The sequence below is a fragment of the Solanum verrucosum genome, unplaced genomic scaffold (genome assembly GCF_900185275.1).
Source record: "Solanum verrucosum unplaced genomic scaffold, falcon-dt-bn FXZP01000281.1, whole genome shotgun sequence".
Classification (NCBI taxonomy): Eukaryota; Viridiplantae; Streptophyta; class Magnoliopsida; order Solanales; family Solanaceae; genus Solanum; species Solanum verrucosum.
Genome location: NW_026020554.1, coordinates 117,383 through 140,504, shown reverse-complemented (window position 1 = coordinate 140,504; position 23,122 = coordinate 117,383). Strand labels below are relative to the sequence as shown.

The 23,122-nt window shown below is 31.9% G+C and overlaps 3 protein-coding genes and 1 pseudogene across 4 annotated transcripts; 1 reads left to right on the top strand and 3 right to left on the bottom strand.

Annotated features, from left to right (window-relative positions):
- Positions 1-423: 423 nt before the first annotated feature.
- On the top strand, positions 424-3,777 carry LOC125810153 (uncharacterized). Its single transcript, XM_049489674.1, has 5 exons — positions 424-540; positions 631-842; positions 958-1,128; positions 2,973-3,208; positions 3,392-3,777. Exons 1-5 carry the CDS (start codon positions 471-473, stop codon positions 3,636-3,638), a joined length of 936 nt encoding a protein of 311 aa, XP_049345631.1. The 5' UTR covers positions 424-470; the 3' UTR covers positions 3,639-3,777.
- Positions 3,769-7,211, bottom strand: LOC125810152 (lanC-like protein GCL2). 2 transcript variants are annotated; one of them, XR_007441846.1, is made up of 8 exons: positions 6,977-7,191; positions 6,156-6,334; positions 5,575-5,686; positions 5,252-5,368; positions 4,840-5,157; positions 4,242-4,289; positions 3,905-4,147; positions 3,769-3,794 (listed from the first exon to the last, which is right to left on the bottom strand). XR_007441846.1 is itself a non-coding variant. In XM_049489672.1 (7 exons), the coding sequence occupies exons 1-6, from the start codon at positions 7,154-7,156 to the stop codon at positions 3,954-3,956; spliced, it is 1,242 nt and encodes a 413-aa protein (XP_049345629.1). In that variant the 5' UTR covers positions 7,157-7,211; the 3' UTR covers positions 3,769-3,794; positions 3,905-3,953. The 2 variants fall into 2 exon arrangements, 1 of the variants encoding a protein (XP_049345629.1); XM_049489672.1 differs by having other exon boundaries at positions 3,905-4,289; positions 6,977-7,211.
- Positions 7,212-9,061: 1,850 nt separating this feature from the next.
- On the bottom strand, positions 9,062-10,409 carry LOC125810099 (F-box/kelch-repeat protein At3g23880-like; annotated as a pseudogene).
- A 7,851-nt stretch (positions 10,410-18,260) lies between these two features.
- On the bottom strand, positions 18,261-20,518 carry LOC125810145 (expansin-B3-like). Its single transcript, XM_049489666.1, has 4 exons — positions 20,347-20,518; positions 19,626-19,926; positions 18,988-19,117; positions 18,261-18,460 (listed from the first exon to the last, which is right to left on the bottom strand). The coding sequence occupies exons 1-4, from the start codon at positions 20,516-20,518 to the stop codon at positions 18,263-18,265; spliced, it is 801 nt and encodes a 266-aa protein (XP_049345623.1). The 3' UTR covers positions 18,261-18,262.
- Between the last annotated feature and the right edge of the window lie 2,604 nt (positions 20,519-23,122).

Genomic DNA, 23,122 nt, shown 5'->3' with positions numbered 1-23,122 from the left:
AAGATTCCGTCCTTGGAATGAAAAAAAAATTAATAGCTAGGAGCACTTTCCCATTTAAATAGTCTTATGTGGTGCGAATCTAAATTAGTTAAGCTCACAATTTTCAAATATTATATAGTATTTTTATTTTCTTACTTATTACGTTTCATTTACGAGAGTCAATTGACTAATCTCTGAAGTTAAATTGAATAAGATTGATTTAATAATTTAAATATAGATATTAAAAAATATATACAAAAATACTATAAGTTAAAATCATTTTCATATTAATATTAAAAAACATATCTTAAAATGTTAAAAAAATTACCTATAAAAAACGAAACATGACAAATATAAATGATAAAAATAAGTTATAGCAAATAAATTCCACTTTATTTAATGTAATGTGTCCCCACAACACACATTTGACTTATCAATTTGATTCTCTTTATATATGCAAAATCCCATCACACCTTCCAATCACACAAAAAATGGAGAAAATTCATCACAATTATGTGAATGTAAGAGGACTCAAGCTTCACTTTGCAGAAATTGGAACAGGTCCTAATTAATATTCCATAATTTTATTTTATTTTATTTTATTTTTATCAAAAATTGGTTCTGAAATTAAAATATTTTACATTTATATAGGTCCTGTAGTAGTATTTCTACATGGATTCCCTGAGATATGGTACTCATGGAGGCATCAAATGATAGCAGTGGCAGATGCAGGATTTCGAGCCATAGCTCCTGATTTTAGAGGCTATGGTTTGTCAGAGTTGCCTACATATCCCGAGTTAACGACATTCAAGGACCTTGTTGATGATTTACTTGATATGATTGATTCATTAGACATCCATAAGGTGAAATTACATGATTTTCACTAAGATCGTTTATCGATCTCCTGACTCTTCCTTTTAACTCCTTGTTTCGTAAATCGATCACTTATATTGTTCTACTATATATATTTTTATGTAGGTATTTCTTGTGGGGAAGGATTTTGGAGCTAGAGTAGTTTTCCATTTTGCACTCCTACACCCTAATAGAGTTTTAGCACTTGCAACACTTGGTGTCCCATTCCTTCTCACTGGTCCAGGAACATTTCCTCAAGATCTCCTTCCAAAAGGTTTCTATGTGTTGAGATGGCAGGTAAGAATGTGTGTGTTTGATACGATGAAAGTCATTTTTAGGAAATTATTTTGTGTTCATAGATGGTAGGTGTTAGTAGTTTTGGGTAGTGGTGGAAGAAGAAAGGTTGAGGTTGATGTGGTGAGTTGACATGTCATATATGGACCAATAGTATAACACTAATGAATATAAATTAGGGGGTTGGGGGGGGGGAGGGGAATAGACCAGACGTAACACCGTTAATTTTAGTATTCCATCTGTCTCAATTTATATGACATATTTTAAAATTTGAGATTCAAACAAATTTATTTTTATTGTGACTTTAGTTTACCAATATATAAATTTCATTTCAAAAAAATTGAAGATTTCATGCGCAAATTCTCGGGTCAAACTTAAACTGGTTAACTCTCGAAAAATGAAATGTGTCACATAAATTGGGACGGAGGGAATAGTATTTATATAGTATCTTATTCTTCAATTTTTACTATTGCATGTTGCCTCTTTGCATTGTTCATCTTGCTATTTTGTTATCGTTTTTTTTATTCTTTTAATCCTGCTTTGATTTGGACTTCTTTTGAGTTGAGGCAAAGGATGGTTGCTTCCAAGCTCACCTTTCGGTTGTCATCATTCGATCACTTGCTTTTTTACTAAGTGATTTGCTATGCTTAGGGAACTTTGGATTTTAGCACCCAAAAAATCTATTTGTGCAAACAATGTAGACCTGTATTCGGAACTTCCTCTGCCAAAAACCTCTATACTCCACAACTGAGGGATAAGATTTGTGTACATCTTACCCTCCTTAAATTCCACTAGTGGGATTAAACCGCGTATGCTGTTGTATGGACTGATATAACATTAAACTATTTCAGTAGTAGAGGAGCAAATACTGAATCGAAAATCGAATCGAACCACAAATTGAGTCAAATCGAACAAAAAACACGACTAGTGGTTTGGTTTGACTTGATTTGGTATTGCAAAAAAAAAACCCCGACTATATTTGGATTGGTTTGGTTTTAACTAAAAAAAAACAACCCGAGACCAAACCAACCCGACATTATATATGTAATTTTAAAATTTTATTTTATACATAAAAATATTTACATTGATATAATTTTGAAAATATTTCTTATACTATTTCATAGTTTTTAACTTTTAATATATTATTTCAAGTTTAAAACTTAGAATTCGAAATGGTCCAATAAAGATTATAGTTCATAGATGTTGATAATTATAATAATAAAACTTAAATCAAAATCAAATTAATATTAATGCAAAAAGAAAATCAATTCAACACTAAAAATGACAATAATATTGAATATTTGTTCTTTAGTTTTACATTGGTTTAGACAATTAAAATACATAATCTAATTTTAATTTTCCTTAAATATTTAGTAATGTAACTAATACTTATTAAACTCATTTTAGCATGATTTAATACTTTTAAATTATAATCATTTTCATTATGACTTTGCAATATTTATTTATATGATGATTTCATTATTATTTTTTATTGAATATTTTAGTGTCATCACTCATCTCATATTTTGTGTTATTTTCTTAAGAAACACCTTAGATAGTTATATTTTGGTTGGACTAAAGAAATATTTGGAACACAAGTTAATTATATGTTTGTAAACTTTACCGAAAAAATCCAAATTTTATTAGTTTGGTTTGGTTTATAAATTTAAAATTTTTTATACAAATGATTTGATTTGATATTCGAAAAACCCGAACCAACCCGGTCATGTACACCCCTACTTCATATTACTAGCTTTGTCTAACACTTGCACATTTTATTAGTCGTTATGCTAAAGTCCAAAATCCATAAAGTTGAAATCTGGCTTCACCTCGCCTATGTTTCGCAGGAACCAGGGCGAGCTGAAGCGGACTTTGGGCGTTTTGATACAAAAACAGTAGTTAAAAACATTTATATATTATTCTCTGGAAGTGAATTGCCAGTAGCAAAGGATGATGAAGAAATTATGGACTTGGTTGATCCTTCTACACCATTACCTGCCTGGTTTACTGAAGAAGATCTTGCAAACTATGCATCTCTTTATGAAAACTCAGGCTTCCAGACTGCACTGCAGGTGCCTTACAGGTCAGTCACTTCTATTCAACTCTAGTTGTGGTCATATTTAGAGCGTCAGATTAGGATAGAAGATTAGTAGGTAGTTTGATGGTTTCTCACTTTTCGATAGGATTAGGCTTCGTGGTAGTCTAGAGCACCGTGTCTGTCGTAGTATAAAAAAAATATTAAGGTGGTTTTTTTTTTTTTTGGCAGGGCTTGGCTAGAAGAATATGGAGTTGAAGATATCAAAATCAAAGTTCCATCTTTGCTTGTGATGGGGGAGAAGGATTATGCCCTTAAGTTTGGTGGATTTGAGCACTTTATTTCAAGTGGAATGGTGAAAGAGTATGTACCTAATCTTGAAATCACATTCTTACCAGAAGGAAGCCATTTTGTCCAAGAGCAGTTTCCTCAACAGGTCAATCAGTTGATCATCAACTTCCTCAACAAGCTCGTTTGACGAAAATGAGTCGAAGCAATGCTTTTCCCTCTTTGAATTTGAATGCTGATCACATTTTCGACATATCTCTACTTGTATGTTGATCAATAAGCGAGGCAACGGTTTTGGATGCCTCGGTTCTACATTATGTTTCCACAGACTTTACAGCAACATTTCCTGTTATACTTCATTGAATCATTTTGAATCTGGTCTAACATGCAAATGGGATAAAAGCAAACGAAATAGAAGAGATGTAGGTGCATATCACAGAAGAGAGTTTGCTATACACGTAAGAGAAGTGCTACTATGCCCTGCTCTCTGAGTGGGATGAAGTTTTCACTCATAGGCTGGAAATCGGGCGTTTTTTGGATCTGTCATGTCTAGGAAAAGATAAGCCATACCCGCAATACCTTCAAAAAGGGAGTATGGGGTATCTCCTCCATGCATTTCTCCTTTCGCTATTAGCTTGTGAGCTCTATCAAGAAGGAAGCAGGCAAAAGCTTTGGCTCTATACAAGTACTCCACATTTCCTGTGAGCCGATACAGAGATAAGAAGGCATAAGCATTCCCGCTGATGCCATGACAAATCCCAACACGGTTAAGAAGACCGCGGTTCCATACTACCTCTGCTGCAGCTACTGCTGCATTAAGAAATTCTTCGTCTCCCAAAACCTGGCATTGGAATATTCCATGTCACTTCAAGTTACAAAATCAACTGACAGGAAGTCTTGGGCAAAGGAAACCAAAAACTATATGAACTTGAAAACACAATTTCTTCATTCCTCTTTCTTCTTAGGAATGCAGTAACGCATTAATGCTCATTGAAAACCCAATTTGTTTCAAATGCAATGAAGAACACGCTAAAAATTGTCCAGGAATAACAAGGTAAGTTCAATGCAGAATTCCATAGATCGCGACCTCCTTGAGCTACTTTAACTTAGTTACAATATATTGAAATCAAGACAGGGTGAAAACAGTTGAAAGTAAACTTATGATGTTAAAAACCATGTCAGTTACCATATAAAAAAAGTTTGAAATTCGTCATTGTAAGAGATGCTAGAACCTCTTACATCTCAAGAGCATAAAAACAAAGAAAAAACTCGAGGGAGTTCTATGTAATGACTCGAACGCCCTCAATTAGTTAAGGAAATGATGAATCTTCGATCAGAAAGATGTCATACATAATAGCATGTGAGGCAAATATAATTAAAGGGGTTATTACCTCAGCTGCCTTGACAAGTGTTAGCACAATCCCAGGAGCTCCATGGCACCAATGCACGAGTAAATCTCTCCTCCTATCATTTTCACTTGCAGGGTAATTTCCACTGGGAAACCGATTCTTAACCATGTACTTTAAAGTCCCTTTGACATCTTCATAATCATCGGGTTTCAGTTCAAAGTCCATCAGAACATGCATAATTCCAGCCAATCCATGAGCTGCACCCCAGTACATCTCACCATACCATTCATGCATCAATGGGCTTCTGCCCTTCCCGCCCAATTTTCTTCCATTCTTGATGATTTCATTGATCACAGCAGCCTTAGACACAATCAAGAAAGGGTAAGTTTGGATTGGATACCACAACCGCCTGAGTAATGCCTGCTTAGATTACAGAACTTATTGTTGCACTTACAGTGTAGGTGGAAGGAATTGTTCCTTGGCCAATATGCTTATTTATAAATAGAAAGGCCCAGAGGTATCCAGCTCTACCATACAGCAATTCATCAGGAAGATCTTTGGTTAATTTTATCTGCTCTTAGAACAAAATGTGTATCTTGTAAGCTATCATGTAAAGGAAAATAGAACAGAAGCTTGTATAAAACAAACCTTCAATATGAAAGTCTAGCTATAAGCTTCCGTTTTGTTTTCCTATCACGTAAGGGAAAACACAGACGGAAGTTTATATAAAACAAACCTTCAATATGAAAGTCTAACTATAAGCTATCAAAACCAAACCTCTTTAAATTGAGATACATAGTAGAAAACCAATTGATCATCACCCATGTACTTGGCAACGACGGCACCTAGTGCACAAACCCCAGCTCTCCCACATAGGAACGTCACATCCCTATAATTCATTGATCAAATTAACACAATAATCAACCCAAAAAAAAGGCCATTTTGTTTATCCGGTTGCCATTTGAAACTTTAAATTGAAAAGCCAGGAAGTCATCACTTCCCTCAAGATCATTTTATCCAAAGTAACACAAAACATATACTAGAAAAGTCCATTTTCCTCATATTGCTGCCAATTGAAGCTTTACATTGAAAACCCCATAAAGGGATGCCAATAATTAAAACTCATGGATCCAATTAACACATAAAATCAACCAAAAAAATGCCCAATTTCTTATCTTGACGCCATTTGAAACTTTAAATTGGAAACCAAGAAAGGCGTGCGAGATATTGATCAAAGTAACACAAAAAATCAACAAAAAGAAGTTCATTTTGCAGATGTATCGTCAGTGGAAACTTTAAATAAACCACACTGCATATAACATAGAAAGGATAAGACTTTCCCCAGATCAAGCGCAAACCTTGAGTGTCGAGAAGCAGAGTCACAATCCTTCACAATCTGAGAGGAAACAGCAAGGTCATTCGTGTTCTTCGTCACCTGATAGGCCTTGAAGAGCAAAAAAGCAGTCCCAAGGGTTCCACAATATAGTGTAAAATCTGGAACCTGTTGCTTTGTTAGTCCCCATGTCTCCACCACTATCTGTTAGCAACCGCACCAGACACCAATTCATCAAAAACAACAATTATACCTCAATCTCAAACTAGCTAAAATCAATCATATTAGACTCATGGCATTCTGCTATTTATAGCCTGTTTGACCAAGCTTCCAAAATCTACTTAATTGAAAAAAGTAATTTATTTAATCAAAAGTCTTTTCCAAAAAAAGTACTTTCGAAGAGTAACCGTTTATGTTTGGCTAATCAATTTGAGAAACACTTCTACCAATATTAGAGCAACAAGTTCTTCTTGTCCAAGTTTCCAATAGTACACGAAAAAACTAATTTTTTAGCTTCCGAAAAACATATTTTGCTACTCCGCCCTCTAGAATTATTATTTTTTTGCTTAAAAGCTTGGCCAAATAACTAAATTCTCTAAATCAAACATTTTATTTTTTTTCACTTTTACCTTTCTAGAAGCTTGATCAAATAGACTATTAATAAGAGTCAACCATCAAAAACACATCAGAACTATCACTTTTTTCACGAGCTTCATACCTCAATCATAATTTGCTCTATTTTCCTACGTGAACTATGAAAAAGTGAAACTCGCAAAAAAAATGATATTTTAACAATTATGACTATGAATAATCTATCATATAAGGAAAGAATATCAAGTTGCTTACAGTTTCTTTGAGATCGAGAGCTGCGCGTTTGAACTTTTCGGATAGAATGTGGTATGGTGTTGAGAGAAGCTTCAACAGTGATTCATTCGTTCCTTGCGGAATTGGATGTTGTTCTTCTTCTATCGCCGGATTCTCTGCAACAAAATCCGGTATTACATTTGGGTAAAACCGATCCGCCATTTCTGCAATTCGACTGAAAATCGAAGAAATTTTCAGAGAGACGCTATACTAGGCTGAGTAGTCAACGACAGAACGACGTCGTAATTGGAAATATTTTTTTATAAAAATATTCTCAAATTCAACTTGATTTCCAAGAATTTTATGGCCAAACATGTTTACTCTTATTTTTTTAAGTGTCTTGAGGTGGCAATGGGTTTTCTAAAGAGGGTGGAATATAAAATCTAATCTCCGCAAAATATATAGTTGAAATGTTCATTCTTTCACCTACAATAACAACAATAATAACAAGATTCAAGAAGAATGTTGTTCAACTTTTATCTCTATCTTATTTCACGGGGTATGTTCTTATTGATTTATATACTATTTTTTTAATATGTTAGGGGCATTTTAAACCCTTATTTTAAAGTTATCATAGATGTAGACTTAAAAGTTAAATTCCATTAGCACAAAAGGCATTGCTAAAAGCCATAAATATAATTCATAAAGAGAGCAAACAACAGTTCCATAGTTCATCATACAAACTCTTCTTTACACCAAAAGTAAAATAAAGGCAAACAATTCATCTTAAATCTTCTGGATAGTATTGCCAATATCTTCGAAACATCTCAAGATTCTTTCCTTCCTTATGTTAGAGATAGAATGGTGAACCGTAGGTGTGTACTTTGAACCTCAATACTCTCGTGCTCGAAGTATGCTTGAAAAATGCATAGCCATTCGAAGAGGTACCTGGAAAATGCATAGAGCAAAGGGAACATACAAGTATTTACTTGCACCAACATTTATATTGTCCATGAGATCAGCTTCAAAGGCAGAAGTTGATTCGATGATGAACAAACCCAGAATTCTTGTGGTTCCTGCATTGATTGATCGTGTCATTGTATAGATAATGTAAATTTGTCCCTCACCCCTTTATCGATGACAAGGAAACATGGGAAAGCAAACAATCAAGCATATAAACCGTACAGCCCAGGTCGTTCATATCATACATACAAGGCACACTTTACTCAAACATGGTCACTGCAAGCATTTTACACATATAACTAGCAAGTTTCACTTCGACACATTCACAAGAGTTATAACAAGTCATGTATGACTTATGAAGGCTTACCTTAGTCACTATTTATCTAATTATCTTCTCGGGATAATTTTGTGTCTTTCCGTGAAATATGCTTGTTCCAACACATACACGGCAAAGGATAACATAACTACTTCACTTTAAGCATTTTAACAAACACATGCACTAGTTTGTACGCAAACCAATTCAAGGATTGTGTCTCGGTAACCTCAATGCTACCTTAGTAAAAGTGATGTTACGAGGTCAAGAATGCACTCAACGCAATCAATCTACATCACCAATAACATAACAACATCTTGTCCATCTGTAATGAAGAGACGGGGAAGAATCTCTTGTTAACACAAATGGGAAACTTTAATTTCTTTTTTCATTACTTTTCATAGGAGCTAGACACATGTCTTAGGTCAGTTTTCGGGCTAACCAGTATGATAATTTTTCTCTATGAAAACATATTGGGAAGGGCAGTTATACTGTATATGTGGGTGTGTGGGTGGGTGAGTGGGTATAAGGCTAATCATCCTTGACGGGAAGCATTGCTTAACCCCAGTTCCTGAAGAGGGAAAAACACACCAAAAACATACAACAGAAAAACTTGCAGCACTTAAATTTCAAGTAATCAACCTAAAACCACTTTCACAAACAAGCTCCATTTTGTACTAAGATATCCAATTTTGTTGTATACTCAACCGAATTACTCTATTAATCTTCATAAAGCTCACGGCAAGATAACCAGCGCACACTTTATTAATGCATTCAACCAGCTACTTCCTATTTGGCATTGAGGATTGTGTATCGACATGATATGAATTGTGCGGGAAGATAGAACTTAATTGAGCATGATAACAATAATATTTCAATGTTGCTGAAGTACCAAGACTCTTACATGATAAGGAAGAACGCAAAGGAACACAATGACAAAGATACAATGTGATCACTAAATATGAGAACATGGATACAAGACAATCAGAAAGATTTTTACCCTCTTTTAATTTCTCTGCCCCCACAATGTCACCTGTCATCACATCACTTCATATGAGGTGAAGCAAGGCTCTCAAAGTAGGTCGTAGCTTGAGCTTGACGAAAATAATCACCAGATGAGTAAACGTCAAGTCGCTTGTATGAACCATCCCTTGAATTATACAGTGCTAGCTCTTCCCCAAGCTGCAGCAGAAATTCATCACAATTCTCAGCCACGAACAATGGTAAGATATAAGCCCTACGATCAACGGGTAACGAGATGGTAACCAATTTAGTCCAGGATTCCTCAACACCATACTTCTTCATCACCCACACATCTGCCTTATTCTTTTCGTAGTTGCAACAACCGACTAAATACCCCCTCGAAACACCTAATGTCCAATAAACACCTCCATCTTCATAACTAGGCAGTGCTATTTTCCCATATCTCTCTACAGCCAGGTCCAAAGTAACAATCTCCCAAAACGAACCCGAACAATGACTATGGGACGCTTCCCAATGAAGTGCCCCATTTACAAACACACCAACCTTTCCATTTAAACTACCACTATTGAATCCCTCAATCATTTTCCAAGATTTAGCCTTTAAGCTATAAACATTAACCATATTCTCATATCTTCCCTCAATATGAAGAAAACTAAAGATCTTCACAACCTTATAATCTTCAAAAGATGCATCATAACCAAATCCATATCTAATAAAACAACCAACAGCACTACCACCACCGCCGCCGCCATTACTCCGAAGCATTGAATCAGGAAACACATTAAACTTTCCAGTACAGGGATTCAATAACATTACTGTAAACGAGTCACTAGTTAAACAAATCAACCCATTACAAGAACCCAAAATCCTAGCTGAGATAGCTAAAGATTTAGCAGGACAACTATTTCTAGCCACACCAAGGCATGAATTTTCAAACCCCATGTTGTAAAAATTGCATTTTCTACCTGAACCATAAACAGAAGCTACCACAGCAAGTTTATAATCAGTCAATTTGGGGTTCTTTAAGCAAAAATCGACATGGGTTTTGCTGAATAGAGGACTTGAGAGAAAAAAAACCAAGATTTCGAAACACACCTGAATTTCAAGAGGGATTTGACAGGTAACCTCAAGAAAATCTCAAAAATGATTTCTTGGGGAAAAATTGTTGACCCTTCAGAAGTTTGTTCCATTTTTTATGATTCAATTTGCTTATTGAATTGAATCAATAGAATCACTATTTTATTGATGCAATTGTTGTCCAAATTTCGCTTGCCGATAAGCTTATACGAGTGGCCTTTTAAGTAGTCTGATGTTGTCATGCCTGCTTGCCGATACAAGGGTATTTTTGGTATTATTAATTTGTGCGCTTTAAAATTGTCATGTGTATGTATTATCTGCGGTTTGGATAATTAGTCTAATATTTTTTACGAAAAATTACTTTAAAATGTATTTTTTTAATAAATAATTACTGATTTTAGCGATATTTTTTATCTATTACTATTTGTAGTAACATATCTGCAATATGTATTAAAATTGAATTATGTATGCAATATATATGTATTATAACTGTTTAAAATATATTATGCTTGTTTGGAAAGAAATTGACACATTGTATTATAAAGTGTATTAAAATATGTGATAAATGTATTATTTATCAATAAAACTTGTATTATATGTGTTTTATAAATTGTTCTCTATAATATGTATTATAAATGTATTAAAAGTGAACAAGTGAAAAGAAAATGTTATTGCTATAAAAGGTAAATATTTTCTTAATATAGTATATTTATGTAAGTTTCCTTTTTTTTCTTATCTATTGTATAAGTGGTTTTTAAGTAGTTGGACGTTGTTATGCCTGCTTGTCGATACGAGGGTAGTTTTTATATTAGGTAATTATTTTATATGTATTATCTTTGATTTGGTCGACCAGTTGGACACTCATCATCAACTTTACAAGTGGCTTTTGAAGGGGATGGATATTGTCATGTTTGCCTGTCGATACGAGAGAATTTTTATTTATGAATTTGAATGATTTAAAATTGTTATATGTAATGGTGTTTTTATGTGTACTTATCTAAGTAGCTGGTTGTTGTTGTGATTGCTTACCGGAGGGTACGTTTGGTATTATGAATTTGTGTGCTTTTAAAATTGTTATATGTAATGGGTTTTTTTTATATGTGTTGTCTCATGTTGGGTGGCCTGTCGAACATTCTTCGTCAGCTATAAAATGACCTATAAGCAGTTGGACGGTGTCATGTTTGTTGTCATTACGAGGGTATTTTTGGTAGATGAAATTGTATGCTTTAAACTTGTTATATGCAATTATCTTTTATATGTACTAATTCCTGCTTGGGTGGTAAGTCGAACGTCCTTCGCCAGCTATACAAATAGCATTTCAGGAGTTGAATGTTGTCATGTATGCTGCTTGTCGATACGAGGACACTTTTTATAGGCCAAATCCATCGATGGCTCCCTAAAGTTGACACCAAATTTCACTTAGACACCTTAAATGGGCGATGTTCATTTTAGACACCTCATGTAGGGGGGAGACGAGCACCGGAGATGATAAACAGTGTTTTGAGGTGGTGGGGTATTTGGAGAAGACAAATGTTTGGGGGGGGGGGGGGGGGGGGGGGGGGGGGGGGTTCTTTTATTGGTTTAAGTTTTATTTTAATTTGTAATTATTTGGTTCATGTGTCATTAATCGATTGGTTAATTTTTATTTTTACTCAAAATTAATGATTTAAAAATTACTTTTGACATAAATGACAAATGTCGTCATTTAATTTGTCACTTTACACGTGATTCGCGAGCGTAACACACACATTATATATTTTTGCTGATATAAAAAAAGTGTCCAAATGACACAACGGAACTCAACACTAAGTGTCTAAAATGAACATCGCCTACTTAAGGTGTTTAAGTGAAATGTGGTGCCAACTTTAGGAGGCTACCGATGGGTTAGGCATTTTAAAATTATTACATGTAATGATTTTTTTAGGCTTAAGTCATTGACAGCCACTCAAAGTTATCTGCACAATTCACTTGGACACCTTAACTAGAAGTTGTACCTATTGAACACATTTTGCTTACATGGCATAGAAAGTGTTTTACACAATTATTTAGCGCATGAACATATCTTCTTCAAAATGTGTTTAGCTGTGTACCTCTTTTCTTTTCCTTTCGTCTTCAACCATATCTTCTTGGAGCATTGGGGTGTTTTTTCAAAGCTCAATATATAGCAATAAATATGTTGAAATAACATGATTGTGATTGGTGACATATAACAAATCTAGTGAAACTAAGGGTGTGCATTCGGTTTTTGGTTTTGTAAAAGTGTAACCCAATCCGATCCAAAATAAATTTGGTTTGGTTTGGTTTTCCTCTATTCGGTTCGGCTTTTTTCGGTTTGGTTGTTCGGTTATGTCAATAATTAATAACATATATAACTAAAGTAATAATATTTAATCCCTTAAATATACTTTCTAATATAAATCATAAGTAAAACTTAAAACACAATACTTTATAAGTATACCTATTATAGATGTAATTCAAACATAAAATATAAACGTAATCATCATGAAAGGCAATAACCAAAAAGGGACAAAAGTGGTTAACTCCAACTTAATTCTAAGCCTAAACGTTATATATATTTAAAATCCAAAACCAAACCAAACAAAGTAATTTATTAATCCAAAACCAATCCGAAAAACCAAAAAAGCAATCCAAATAAAAATTTGGTTTGGTTATTCGGTTTAATCCGAATAGTGCACACCCCTAAGTGAAACCATTGAAGATTTTGTATTCCTATTTGAGGGCATTTTATGTATTCTATTATACATAATGAAAATCTAATTTATTTTATTTTTTATATATATATGCACTATTTAGTGATAGTTACATATAGTTAATTTAGTGAAACCATTGAATATTCTCAAATCTTATTTCCCTTCTTGTTTTCTTCTTCTTCTTTTTTCGGAGGTTGAATTCACTCATAAAATCAGTGTGTTAAAGTCGGCTTCATGAAAGCAAGAAAGGAAGCAAGTTTAGCGAACATAGAAATGGAGAGAGATGGATTTTGCTACTGGTATTGGTAGGCAACTTTTCCAATACGAGGACATTTTCAATATTTTTGGACTTGTAAACTTTAAAGCTGTTATACATAATGATTTTTCATATGTGTTATTTTCAATTTTGAGCATTTGATTGATTTTTCAAAGTCTAATAAAGCAAATAATGGGTTGAAGGAACCTAATAGTGACATATAGCTAACTTAGTGATATATTATATTGTGTGCTTTAAAATTATTATACCTAATGATTTTCATTTGTATTAGGGATCATTGAAATAAAAATTATATTAATAAAAAGAGTAAAAGTTTTTATCGACATTAATTAATTGTCATTAGATTTAATGACACTATAAGGTTTAGAGATATTTACAAAGAGTGTTAATTGCCCCTAAAAATTATATTTAGCGACAATTAAGTTATTTTCGTTAATAAAGAACTTGTTTGGATTGACTTAAAAGTTGATAAGACTTAAACCCACTTTTAAGTCATTTTTAGTTTTTGAGAGTGTTTGACAAGGTTAAAATTAACGTAAAATAAGTTTAAAATCAAAAGTACAAGTCTTCAATTTCCGATTATAGAAAAATGTGCACCTAACATGATTGAATTTTGTTCGAATCGATTTATTTTTTTCAGATTCAATTTGATTGGATATTTCTAAGATGAATTTTCAATGAAAATGAGTGGAGTAAAATAAATACCACCTAGCATCATTGAATTTTGTTCAAATCGATTAATTTTTTTCAGATTCAATTTGATTTGATTGGATATTTATAAGATGAATTTTCAATGCAAATGAGTGGAGTAAAATAAATACCAAATCAAATAGAACTCTCTAATTTCCATGAAGGAGGTCCCAAAAACTCATTTTTCTGCAAATGTCAGGTAAAGGCAGGACAAGAAAACTCTAATCCTAGTAAATTTCTTTTTCTTTAAAACATATATAATAAAGTTTGATTTTTTGATGCACCAAAAAGTTGACTTTTAAATCAAACATCGAATTGAAGAATCAAACTGTTAGGATAAAAATTGTACTCAACTGGACGAATTGAATGAATTTTGTTTGGTCCGATTTTTTAATTTTTCAATATTTATGCTTAACTCTAATAAGGCAATAAATGTATTGGAGTAACATGATAGTGCGATCCTTAATTTAGAAATAAGGAGTTCGAGTTTTGGGTATGATTGAAATTTTATTAAAAATGTCATTTTTAAAAATGGACTTTATAATATGAATTCGTATTTAATCGAACTTCAATAGATGTCGAATGAAAATAATACTTAATAATAATAATTAGGGGCGGGCGTTTGATATTCGGTTTGGGATTATCAATTTTCGGGTTCAGTAATTCGATAATTGACAGTTAAAAAGTAGATACCAAATACCAAAATTTTAAATTTCGGTAATCGGTAAATTAAATTTCGATTTGGTATGGTATTCGGTAATACTGTCTTGAAGTTGTAGCCGATTGTATTACAAAGTTGCTGCTACTATTTTTTCAATCATTTCTATTTTTTATGTGGAAGCACGATATAATAAAAGATTAATAAATAAGAAGATATCAAGAAAAAAACAAATTGATACAATTACTAAAAGATATGCATTTGTATTGTTTATGTTCATTCTTTAACTTTCTTCTTTGGACTTTGTAGTAATGAGTAATGGACATGTTGATAAATTATTTTCATTAAGTAAATAATTCGATATTCGAGAAATATCAAATACCAAATAGCAGATGGTACTCTGTCTCATACCACACGGAAACCCGAATACCATAATTCTGAAATTTTACTTCTAAATACCATATTGAATACCCAATTACTGAATACCAAATCACCAAAAATTTCAATTCAATTCGATAATTTAATTTTCAGTATTTTATGCCCAGCCCTAATAATAATAATGACATATAGCAAATTTAGTGAAAAATCTCAATTCGTATTTCCCTTTTTGTTTTCTTTTTCTTCTCTCTTTTGTTCCAAGTAGGTGGTTAACGACTAATGATTAAATTAGCCAAATCTTTGCTCAACTGAAAAAATGGACTAACCAATAATTAGAAAAATATAAGAGATAATGAATCAAATATCACATTATTAATTGGCCTAATATAACTTTGTGATTATAATCCAAACAACATAATAGATCATTTGGTTTGACTAATTGTATAATCAATGAAACAAATTCATTGTTATTCAAGGGTTGTGGTGCTATGATAAATTTCTTCGTCTTTAATTAAATGTTTCATTTTTGAATTACAACAATAATAATAACAATATATCCAGTGAGTCACAAATAAGGTCTGAGGAAAATAGAGTGAATACAAACCTTACCACTATCTCGTGAAGATAAAAAGGTTGTTTCCAAAAGATCTTTAGATATATAGAAAAAGTAAACAGTGATGAAAACATAACAACATAACTAATATAAATTAAAGCCTAAAAGAAAGAATACGAACAACAACAAGCAAGACAACATTCCACTACCTACTAACCTTCTACCCTAGTACGCGACACTATCTAATATCACGTGCTCGTCACTTATATGCTCTCAACACTTGCCACATCCGTAGCAAACCCAAACGAACTAAGTACCTCTAAATTCAACAACACTTTCTCTTGTTGCTCCTTTGTTTAAATAAATATCATACTATTCTTTTTATTTTACCGTTGAGAGTTATTAGTCTTGAAAGTATGAATTTAACCAACATAGAAAAGCTAATTAATTAATACATATTCATTGACCAATTTAATTAATCAAAATAAACTAATTTATGTTCATTTATTGAAAACTTGACTTCAAAAGATCACTGGATAAGGGTAAAATGGTAAATTTACGTAATTTCTTAAGGGACGTGAAATCTAAAATAGTGACATATAAATAGAAATGAATGGAGTAATTATTAGGTTAGTGGAAAACTTGATGTAATGAAGAGAGAGACAGTCAAGAATTTGATGTAATTTTAAGATATCTTTTTAAATTCTCTCTTTCTTTTTTCATATATAAATATATATGGGAAAAAGGTCTAAAACATATTCGAACTTTGACCAAAATTGTTGTAACAATACCGAATTTTGGAAAGGACCTTTTACCGCCTGCACTATTTAATAGTGTATTTTAAAGGTATATATGTGTCCACGTGGACATTAGAAATATTGCATCATTATAAATAGTAATGTATGTGTCCACGTGGACACATATATACCTTTAAAATACACTATTAAATAGTGCAGGGGTAAAAGGTCCTCCATAAAGTTTGGTATCGTAATAGCAATTTCGGCCAAAGTTGAAGTATTTTTCAAACTCTTTTCCCTATATATTTCAAAGAAAAAGAAAAAACAAACTTTTCCATTTCATTTGATTGTGTAATTATATTTGTCCAATCAAACACGACAAAGGAAATTACATTCTGACAAATAAATAGATCATTATATATAACTATTATACTATGCAATTACTAGATTATGTAATTATTATTTCAATAGTTACACAGTCTGATTATAATTATACATGACTTTCTAAACAAATCCTGAAACTCAAAGGAATTAACAAAAACCTACACAGACTTTTAAGCATAGTTTAATTTGATACAATGCGCTAAGCGTATATTTGACCCTATTCACTTGTTAATCAGATAATTAGGTTAATTGAGTGCTCAAGTACTCCAATTAAATAAAAGATATAGGTTGATTAACTATTAAACATTAAAACCATATATGAACTAAACAATTAAGAAAGAACATATCTACTTAATTTCAAATACTTTAAGAATATACTTCAAACTTTTTTCATCTAAATTAAAAAATCTTTTTTTTAAAAAAAAAAGCTGTCTTATATTGTAGACCAATACAATTGTTCCATTAAAGATGGGGAGGATTAATTTGAACACATGTCCATTCACATGGGCAAGAACTATTCAATGTCAGTTTGATCCCAAAAAAAAAAGTTATTGGGACCTCCTCCATGTGTGGAACATTATCATAATTGTCCACTTCTCAAACTATTATGCATGTGAGAATGATAATTTTTTTTTGTTCTTGCAAACGATATAGTCACCCTTTCTATTGGCCTAATCAAACTCTAGTCGTGTGATTGAAGTTCAGACATTTTTTTATAAGTACGTTAATATATTATAAGTGATTAAATTTCTATTACCTTTTTAAATGTATATCAATCACATATGACTGATGTTCAGTTATTTATATATGAGGTTTAGCTGAATAAATTTAATAATGCAATACATGATCTAATGCTAAACTCTATTCGAAATGTGTGCTCAAATTTAAAATATAAGTTTCACTAAATAACAATTATTTTAACAAATTCATTTTGCGATAATGGTGTTTTGTCACCAATTTCAAGTTTTTTCAATATCATTCACTTCCTTTAAACTCTTTTATTTTGTATGAAAAAGGGTCGTCATGCGAAATTGAATAATAATACTTTTCGTTAATAATTTGGTCTAAAAACATAATATATGTTAATTGTTATTAATAGTTTGTTCTAAAACTGCCTCAGAGCAAAACTAAGAAGATAAGCCGTCCCACATCATTTATTTTATGTATTCATATGAAACAACAAAAACATTAAATGTAAATCACTTAACATACAACTAACAAATAAACATAGGAAAAATCACTTTTACACACAAAGGGCTCACTCTCCTTTGGAGAGGGCAACTACTATTAACAACCCTTATATAAGCATTTTACAAAATAATAGGGAAAAAAAATTACATCAATATAAAGAGAGAAAAAAAAGGGAAAAGAAATGAGCCTAGGAAACTTATTATACTAATCCAAAGGCTGATTTTCCTTCTTTTAAAAAAAATTCCAACCAACACTGTTAAATAGGGTTTTTGGTTCTTCTAAATCTGTCCACATCGAGACAGATTCAAGATTTAAAAATTCAAGTTTGAAATTTCACTCATGACCCATTATTTATACTTAGTGAATCTACAAGTCTTTAACTACGATCGTTGTGATATAAAAGTAAAAAAAGTTACTTTAAGAAGTTAAGTTTAGATGTGTAAGTAGCCTTAGGAGTCCATTTACTTGGAATAACATCTCTAGCTGAGAGGGTTCTCTTTTTGGTTAGTGTGGTTAACTTCACTGAAAATGGTCCTTGTAATGGTCCACCAATAATGCACCAATTTGCACCCCATAGATGTGACATGGTTAACCATCTATTAGACTTTGCCTGAAAAATAAATATATCAAAATTTTAAATGACAGGTAAAAATGACATGTCCTTTTGCTTTAAGGCATGTCCCTTGATGACCTATTATTGTCTCTCTAGTGCAAGAAAAAACCAGATAATAATTTATTTATTTTTTAAAAAAGAAATAAGTCATTTTGCACTATATGATTGGTTGGAAAGGTTAAAAGTCAATTTTGTAGATTATTGTACTTGTGCACTAGGGTGGAATATTGGAAGAGCATGTGAAGAAAGTGATTTTAGATGGCAAGAAAAAATTGCATAACAAAAAGAAGATATCATATGTATTTTTAATGGTCAGATAATCTTAAAATAAAAATTAATTCTTAAAATGAGTTGAAGTTCTACACTATAATGAAATAGAAAATACAAAATCAAATCACTTATAAGATAACTAGAAGTACTAGAACTTTTTAATATAATAGCTAACCGCTATATATCACAAGTTAAATTTAATTTATATGTAAAACATATTTTACGTTGTCAACCTATATAATTTAAATTTGTACCTCTCTTATTTGCATGGATCCAATATCACCATCTCCATCCTCAAACTCCACCAAAAGTGAAAGCCAATAAGGTGTTGAGCCTGCATTTACATGAAATGCAATGTTTTGTCCAGGATATTTGCAAGGAGTCCTACACCCACAAATTCAAAAAATTAGTTTTTTTATTAATCAGAGCGATAAAATGTTAAATTTCAATCGATCGTGACATTATAGTTGCTTTGTTGTCACTAACAATACTTTATCTCATACTTAAAAGGTTGGATCTCAATTGCTCGTGTGGCAGCAACAAAGTCACTCTACTGCTTACAATACTTCATCGCTATACGTTTGCAAATGATTTTATTCTTCGCTCGATAAAAACAATGATAGAAAATGTATATTAAAAATGAAAAAAAATAAAAAAATATATATATATATATAACATTATAGTGACTGAACTCAGTGGTGTCATTGTCAGTTTGTCACTACTTTCTCAAAAAAATTAAAGCAAAAAATTGTACGGTATACTTTTGTTAAATTAATTAATTATACCACTAATCACAAATTGACAAAATTGAAACTGCAGTTTGTTAGTATTAATCAACTAATTAAAAAAATTAAGACACATAAAATAAAACGGAATGTTCTTTATGACTTACTTGCGGTAAATAATGGAGATTTTACCACGGTTGCGCAGTTTAGTGTTACGACCCGAAACAGCCATGCGTCCAAACGCGGACCCACTAAGATCGAAGTGCACTAGACCTTTAGTTAGGGCAGGAGATTCATCGGTAATAATAACTGTCACCGCCCGTTTCGAGCAAATGGTTTTATCCAAGCATCTTACTTTATAGCAAGCGCCACAACCTTCGCCCTTTTTAAAAAGGGCCGAACTCACGGCCCCAACTCGGGCCCTAAACGGCTTCACATCAACCATCGTCCCGTAACCACATGCTCCACCTACACCAAAATTCCATCATTCACAACGAAATTTATAAGATATTTCGAAATTTTCTAGTCGTAAAATTTTAACTCCACTACTTAAAAAAAAAAAATTTAATTATATTCCCATTGGCCTGTTTCTCTATCCATAAAATGCATGACCTGGAAAGCACGTTATAATGCATTTAATATCATAAAATTCCTCACTAATAATTACTCAACTTGTTTTACTATAACTTTCCACTTATGTCTCCTTGTCTATTTATTGAACCAATTAGAAGTAAATGTGGCGGAAATAGAATTTTTATAATTTTTCAGCATTTCGCCTATGAATGTAAATATGAGCCTTTCAAAATTTGTATCAGATTCTCTAAAAAAAAAGCATTTCTGCATTTATGAAGAATCCAAATAATATTGAGTATAAAACTTGAAACGTACCGTCACTACCATCTCCATTAGGACTACCATACCAAGTAGCTGAAGCAGAGTGCCAATGTGGGTTCGAATTCACAACACGTCTAAGAGGGCCAGCCGATGCAATGTCAACAACCGCGAAAAAAACTAAAATCACCGAAACAACACAACTAACAAGGCAAATACTAGAATCCATAACGTTGTGTTAATATAGTCCTCGGTTTCTCTCTGCGTTTTCGCGGAGAAACCGAGGAAGTAAGATTGTAAGAATTGAAGAAGAGATGAGAGTGTTAACAAGTTAGAACTAAGAAGAGAATTATATAGTCTTATTTTTATAAGGTGAAGAATATTATAAAGGTAAGTGGAAATTTTAGGGTCCATGTGACCTTATATTTTAGATTTTTTTTTTTTTTAATTTATGATGGTACCACTACGAACTTTATATTATAATAAAAATAAAATAAATGGGGGCCAGCGACAGTTAAGGCGTTAGAACAGCAAGCTAAGTATAGTTCTTGTCAGTTGAGGGGTCACTTTGTTTGTTGGTTTAGTTATACATATTTTACTACATTAATTATGTATTCAATAAATAATAGAGTTTTCAGTTATAATATATAGTACCGATAGAGTTGTAAGTATTTCTTTTATTTTTAATTAGAAATTTTGGGTTTGAGTTTTTTTAGGTATGAAATTGGCATTGTTAGGGTGCGTTTTAATTAACCCGACCTTAATGTGAGACTTTTTGGTGCGAATCTAGATTTTGTCAGGTTCCAATGTGAGTACTGAATTATATGTCTAGAAAATGTAAAGTAGTTAAGAAACCCATATAAATGAACGGTAAATATGAAGAAAAAAAAACAAAAGAATTCTTTTGAACTTTGAAAAAATCACTTATTTTGAATTATGAAATTCAATTACTTATTATGGACCAGATCGAGGGAGTACTAATCTGGCTTAGTGTCTTTGTCCGTCTATAATCAGTTGGTTTACGACATGTACTCATAGCTTTGAAGATGATATATACATCGTCTTTGCATTTTCGATGACCGTAAATTGAATGATTGTGGAACTTAGTTAGAAAGGGAGATTGCTAGTGTACGAATAAGTCTCACATTGATAGTTGGAAAGAACAATGAGTTAATTATAAGGTGTTGGATACTTTTAAAGTGTGAGCCGCGCCTGTAAGACCTTTTAGAAAAAACTATGTAGATTTGACTCAAATCAGATAATATTTCACGATATTTCTTAGACCATTTTAGCCCAATAATTTCTTATACTATCAAGCTCTACATATAAAAAAATAAATTATACTAGTATTAGTTATATGGAGATTAACATTATACACATAATTTTTTATTTCATACCAAATATGGTTGTATTAAAATACTTGCTTAACGGTAAGTGCTTAGGGGCATATAGGTCATTTGACGAAAAGAATAGAGAATTCTACCGTTATTTTACTTATTTTTGTTTGTTTATTGGGTTTTGGGATTTTCCTCAAGTGTACTATTTATAATTTCCATTCTTTGGTTTCATCTAAAAAAACAAAAAAAAAGAACGTAAGAATCTTTTATTTTTCAATATTTGGATCCATTTTTTCTTTGTAATGTTCCTTTGAGTACATGTTTGATTTTTATACTTTAAACAAGATCAACTATTTTCTTCCATTTTTGTTTTGCTTTTTTATCTTTTTTATTTTATTTCTCACAAGTCCATCCATATTGAAGTCCGACTAATTCAGATTTGTGTCGGATAAGGCTCCATTCAGGGGATAGCGCTCCCTACCTTAAATAAACAATCAAGAATTGAATGTAGTCTTTGTCTAACGATAATAAAAAGTTTCTTTCAAATCGACCAGTGTAATGACGGAATGATTAGGATCCCTTCTTCTTCTTCTTTTTTAACCTTAAATAAGTAATCAAGAATTGAACATTCTTGTTGTCTAATAGTAATGAAAAGTTTCTTTCAATCGACCTATGTAATGACAGTGTAATTGGTATCCCTCCATTTTTAACCAACGATTTTAGATTTGAGCCTTTAAAATAAAATAAAAATCAATTGAGAGAATTAACCCTTGAAATATTTGTATGTAATAATATATAACATGATTTTATGAAGTCCTCAAAAGTGTTATTTAGTTTGACTTTAGAATATTATTATTGGATCTATATTATATATATTATTGCCATTTAATTTTCACGTTCTATCTTTCACTTTAGGCATCTCTTTAGGGGAGAACTTTATGCTCATGTGATTGACACCTCTATTAGCCTGTTATATATACGCATTTTGTTTTTCATCACTTTTGGGGTCTTGGACAACTCATCTTTGTTAAAGTCGTACAAAAATAAATTATCGTAATATATTTTATGTGGTTAATTTAATTATTTAATATAGACGGATAAGAATATACAAAAATGATTCAATTCTTTTAGTTGAAACTGTCAAATAGAAACGTTTTATTAGGAGTCGAGATGTTTAGCTGAAACAAATTAAAGGATTATAAGTTCGAGTATCTAAATGAAATGTTCTGACAATTTTAAGGGGCGATTATGTACTCCATTAATAACCAATGGATGACTCTATCTTCTTACCTCCAATGTTAAAGTGAAATAGATAGTAATCTTGCGTCATTAATTAGAGGTATTGAGTTTGAGTTTTCTATATGAAAACAAAAAATATATAATGGAGAGTACTATTTCCTCCTTTAATTTATCTTATGGCTGCAACATAAATCAAAATTAGACGTGATCTGAATATAAATATTGGACGCTAAATAAGAATTTTTTTAAAAAACTAT

Excerpts from the sequence above, each read along its gene's own strand:
- LOC125810153 (XM_049489674.1), top strand. The coding sequence starts at position 471 with ATGGAGAAAATTCATCACAATTATGTGAATGTAAGAGGACTCAAGCTT. Across the intron at positions 541-630 it reads CTTTGCAGAAATTGGAACAG|GTCCTGTAGTAGTATTTCTA; the intron begins GTCCTAATTAAT and ends ACATTTATATAG. Across the intron at positions 3,209-3,391 it reads GCACTGCAGGTGCCTTACAG|GGCTTGGCTAGAAGAATATG; the intron begins GTCAGTCACTTC and ends TTTTTTTGGCAG.
- LOC125810152 (XM_049489672.1), bottom strand. The coding sequence starts at position 7,156 with ATGGCGGATCGGTTTTACCCAAATGTAATACCGGATTTTGTTGCAGAG. Across the intron at positions 5,687-6,155 it reads TCTGCTTCTCGACACTCAAG|GGATGTGACGTTCCTATGTG; the intron begins GTTTGCGCTTGA and ends AATGAATTATAG. Across the intron at positions 4,290-4,839 it reads CACTTGTCAAGGCAGCTGAG|GTTTTGGGAGACGAAGAATT; the intron begins GTAATAACCCCT and ends TTCCAATGCCAG.
- LOC125810145 (XM_049489666.1), bottom strand. The coding sequence starts at position 20,518 with ATGGATTCTAGTATTTGCCTTGTTAGTTGTGTTGTTTCGGTGATTTTA. Across the intron at positions 19,927-20,346 it reads TAATGGAGATGGTAGTGACG|GTGGAGCATGTGGTTACGGG; the intron begins GTACGTTTCAAG and ends ATTTTGGTGTAG. Across the intron at positions 18,461-18,987 it reads GATCCATGCAAATAAGAGAG|GCAAAGTCTAATAGATGGTT; the intron begins GTACAAATTTAA and ends TTTATTTTTCAG.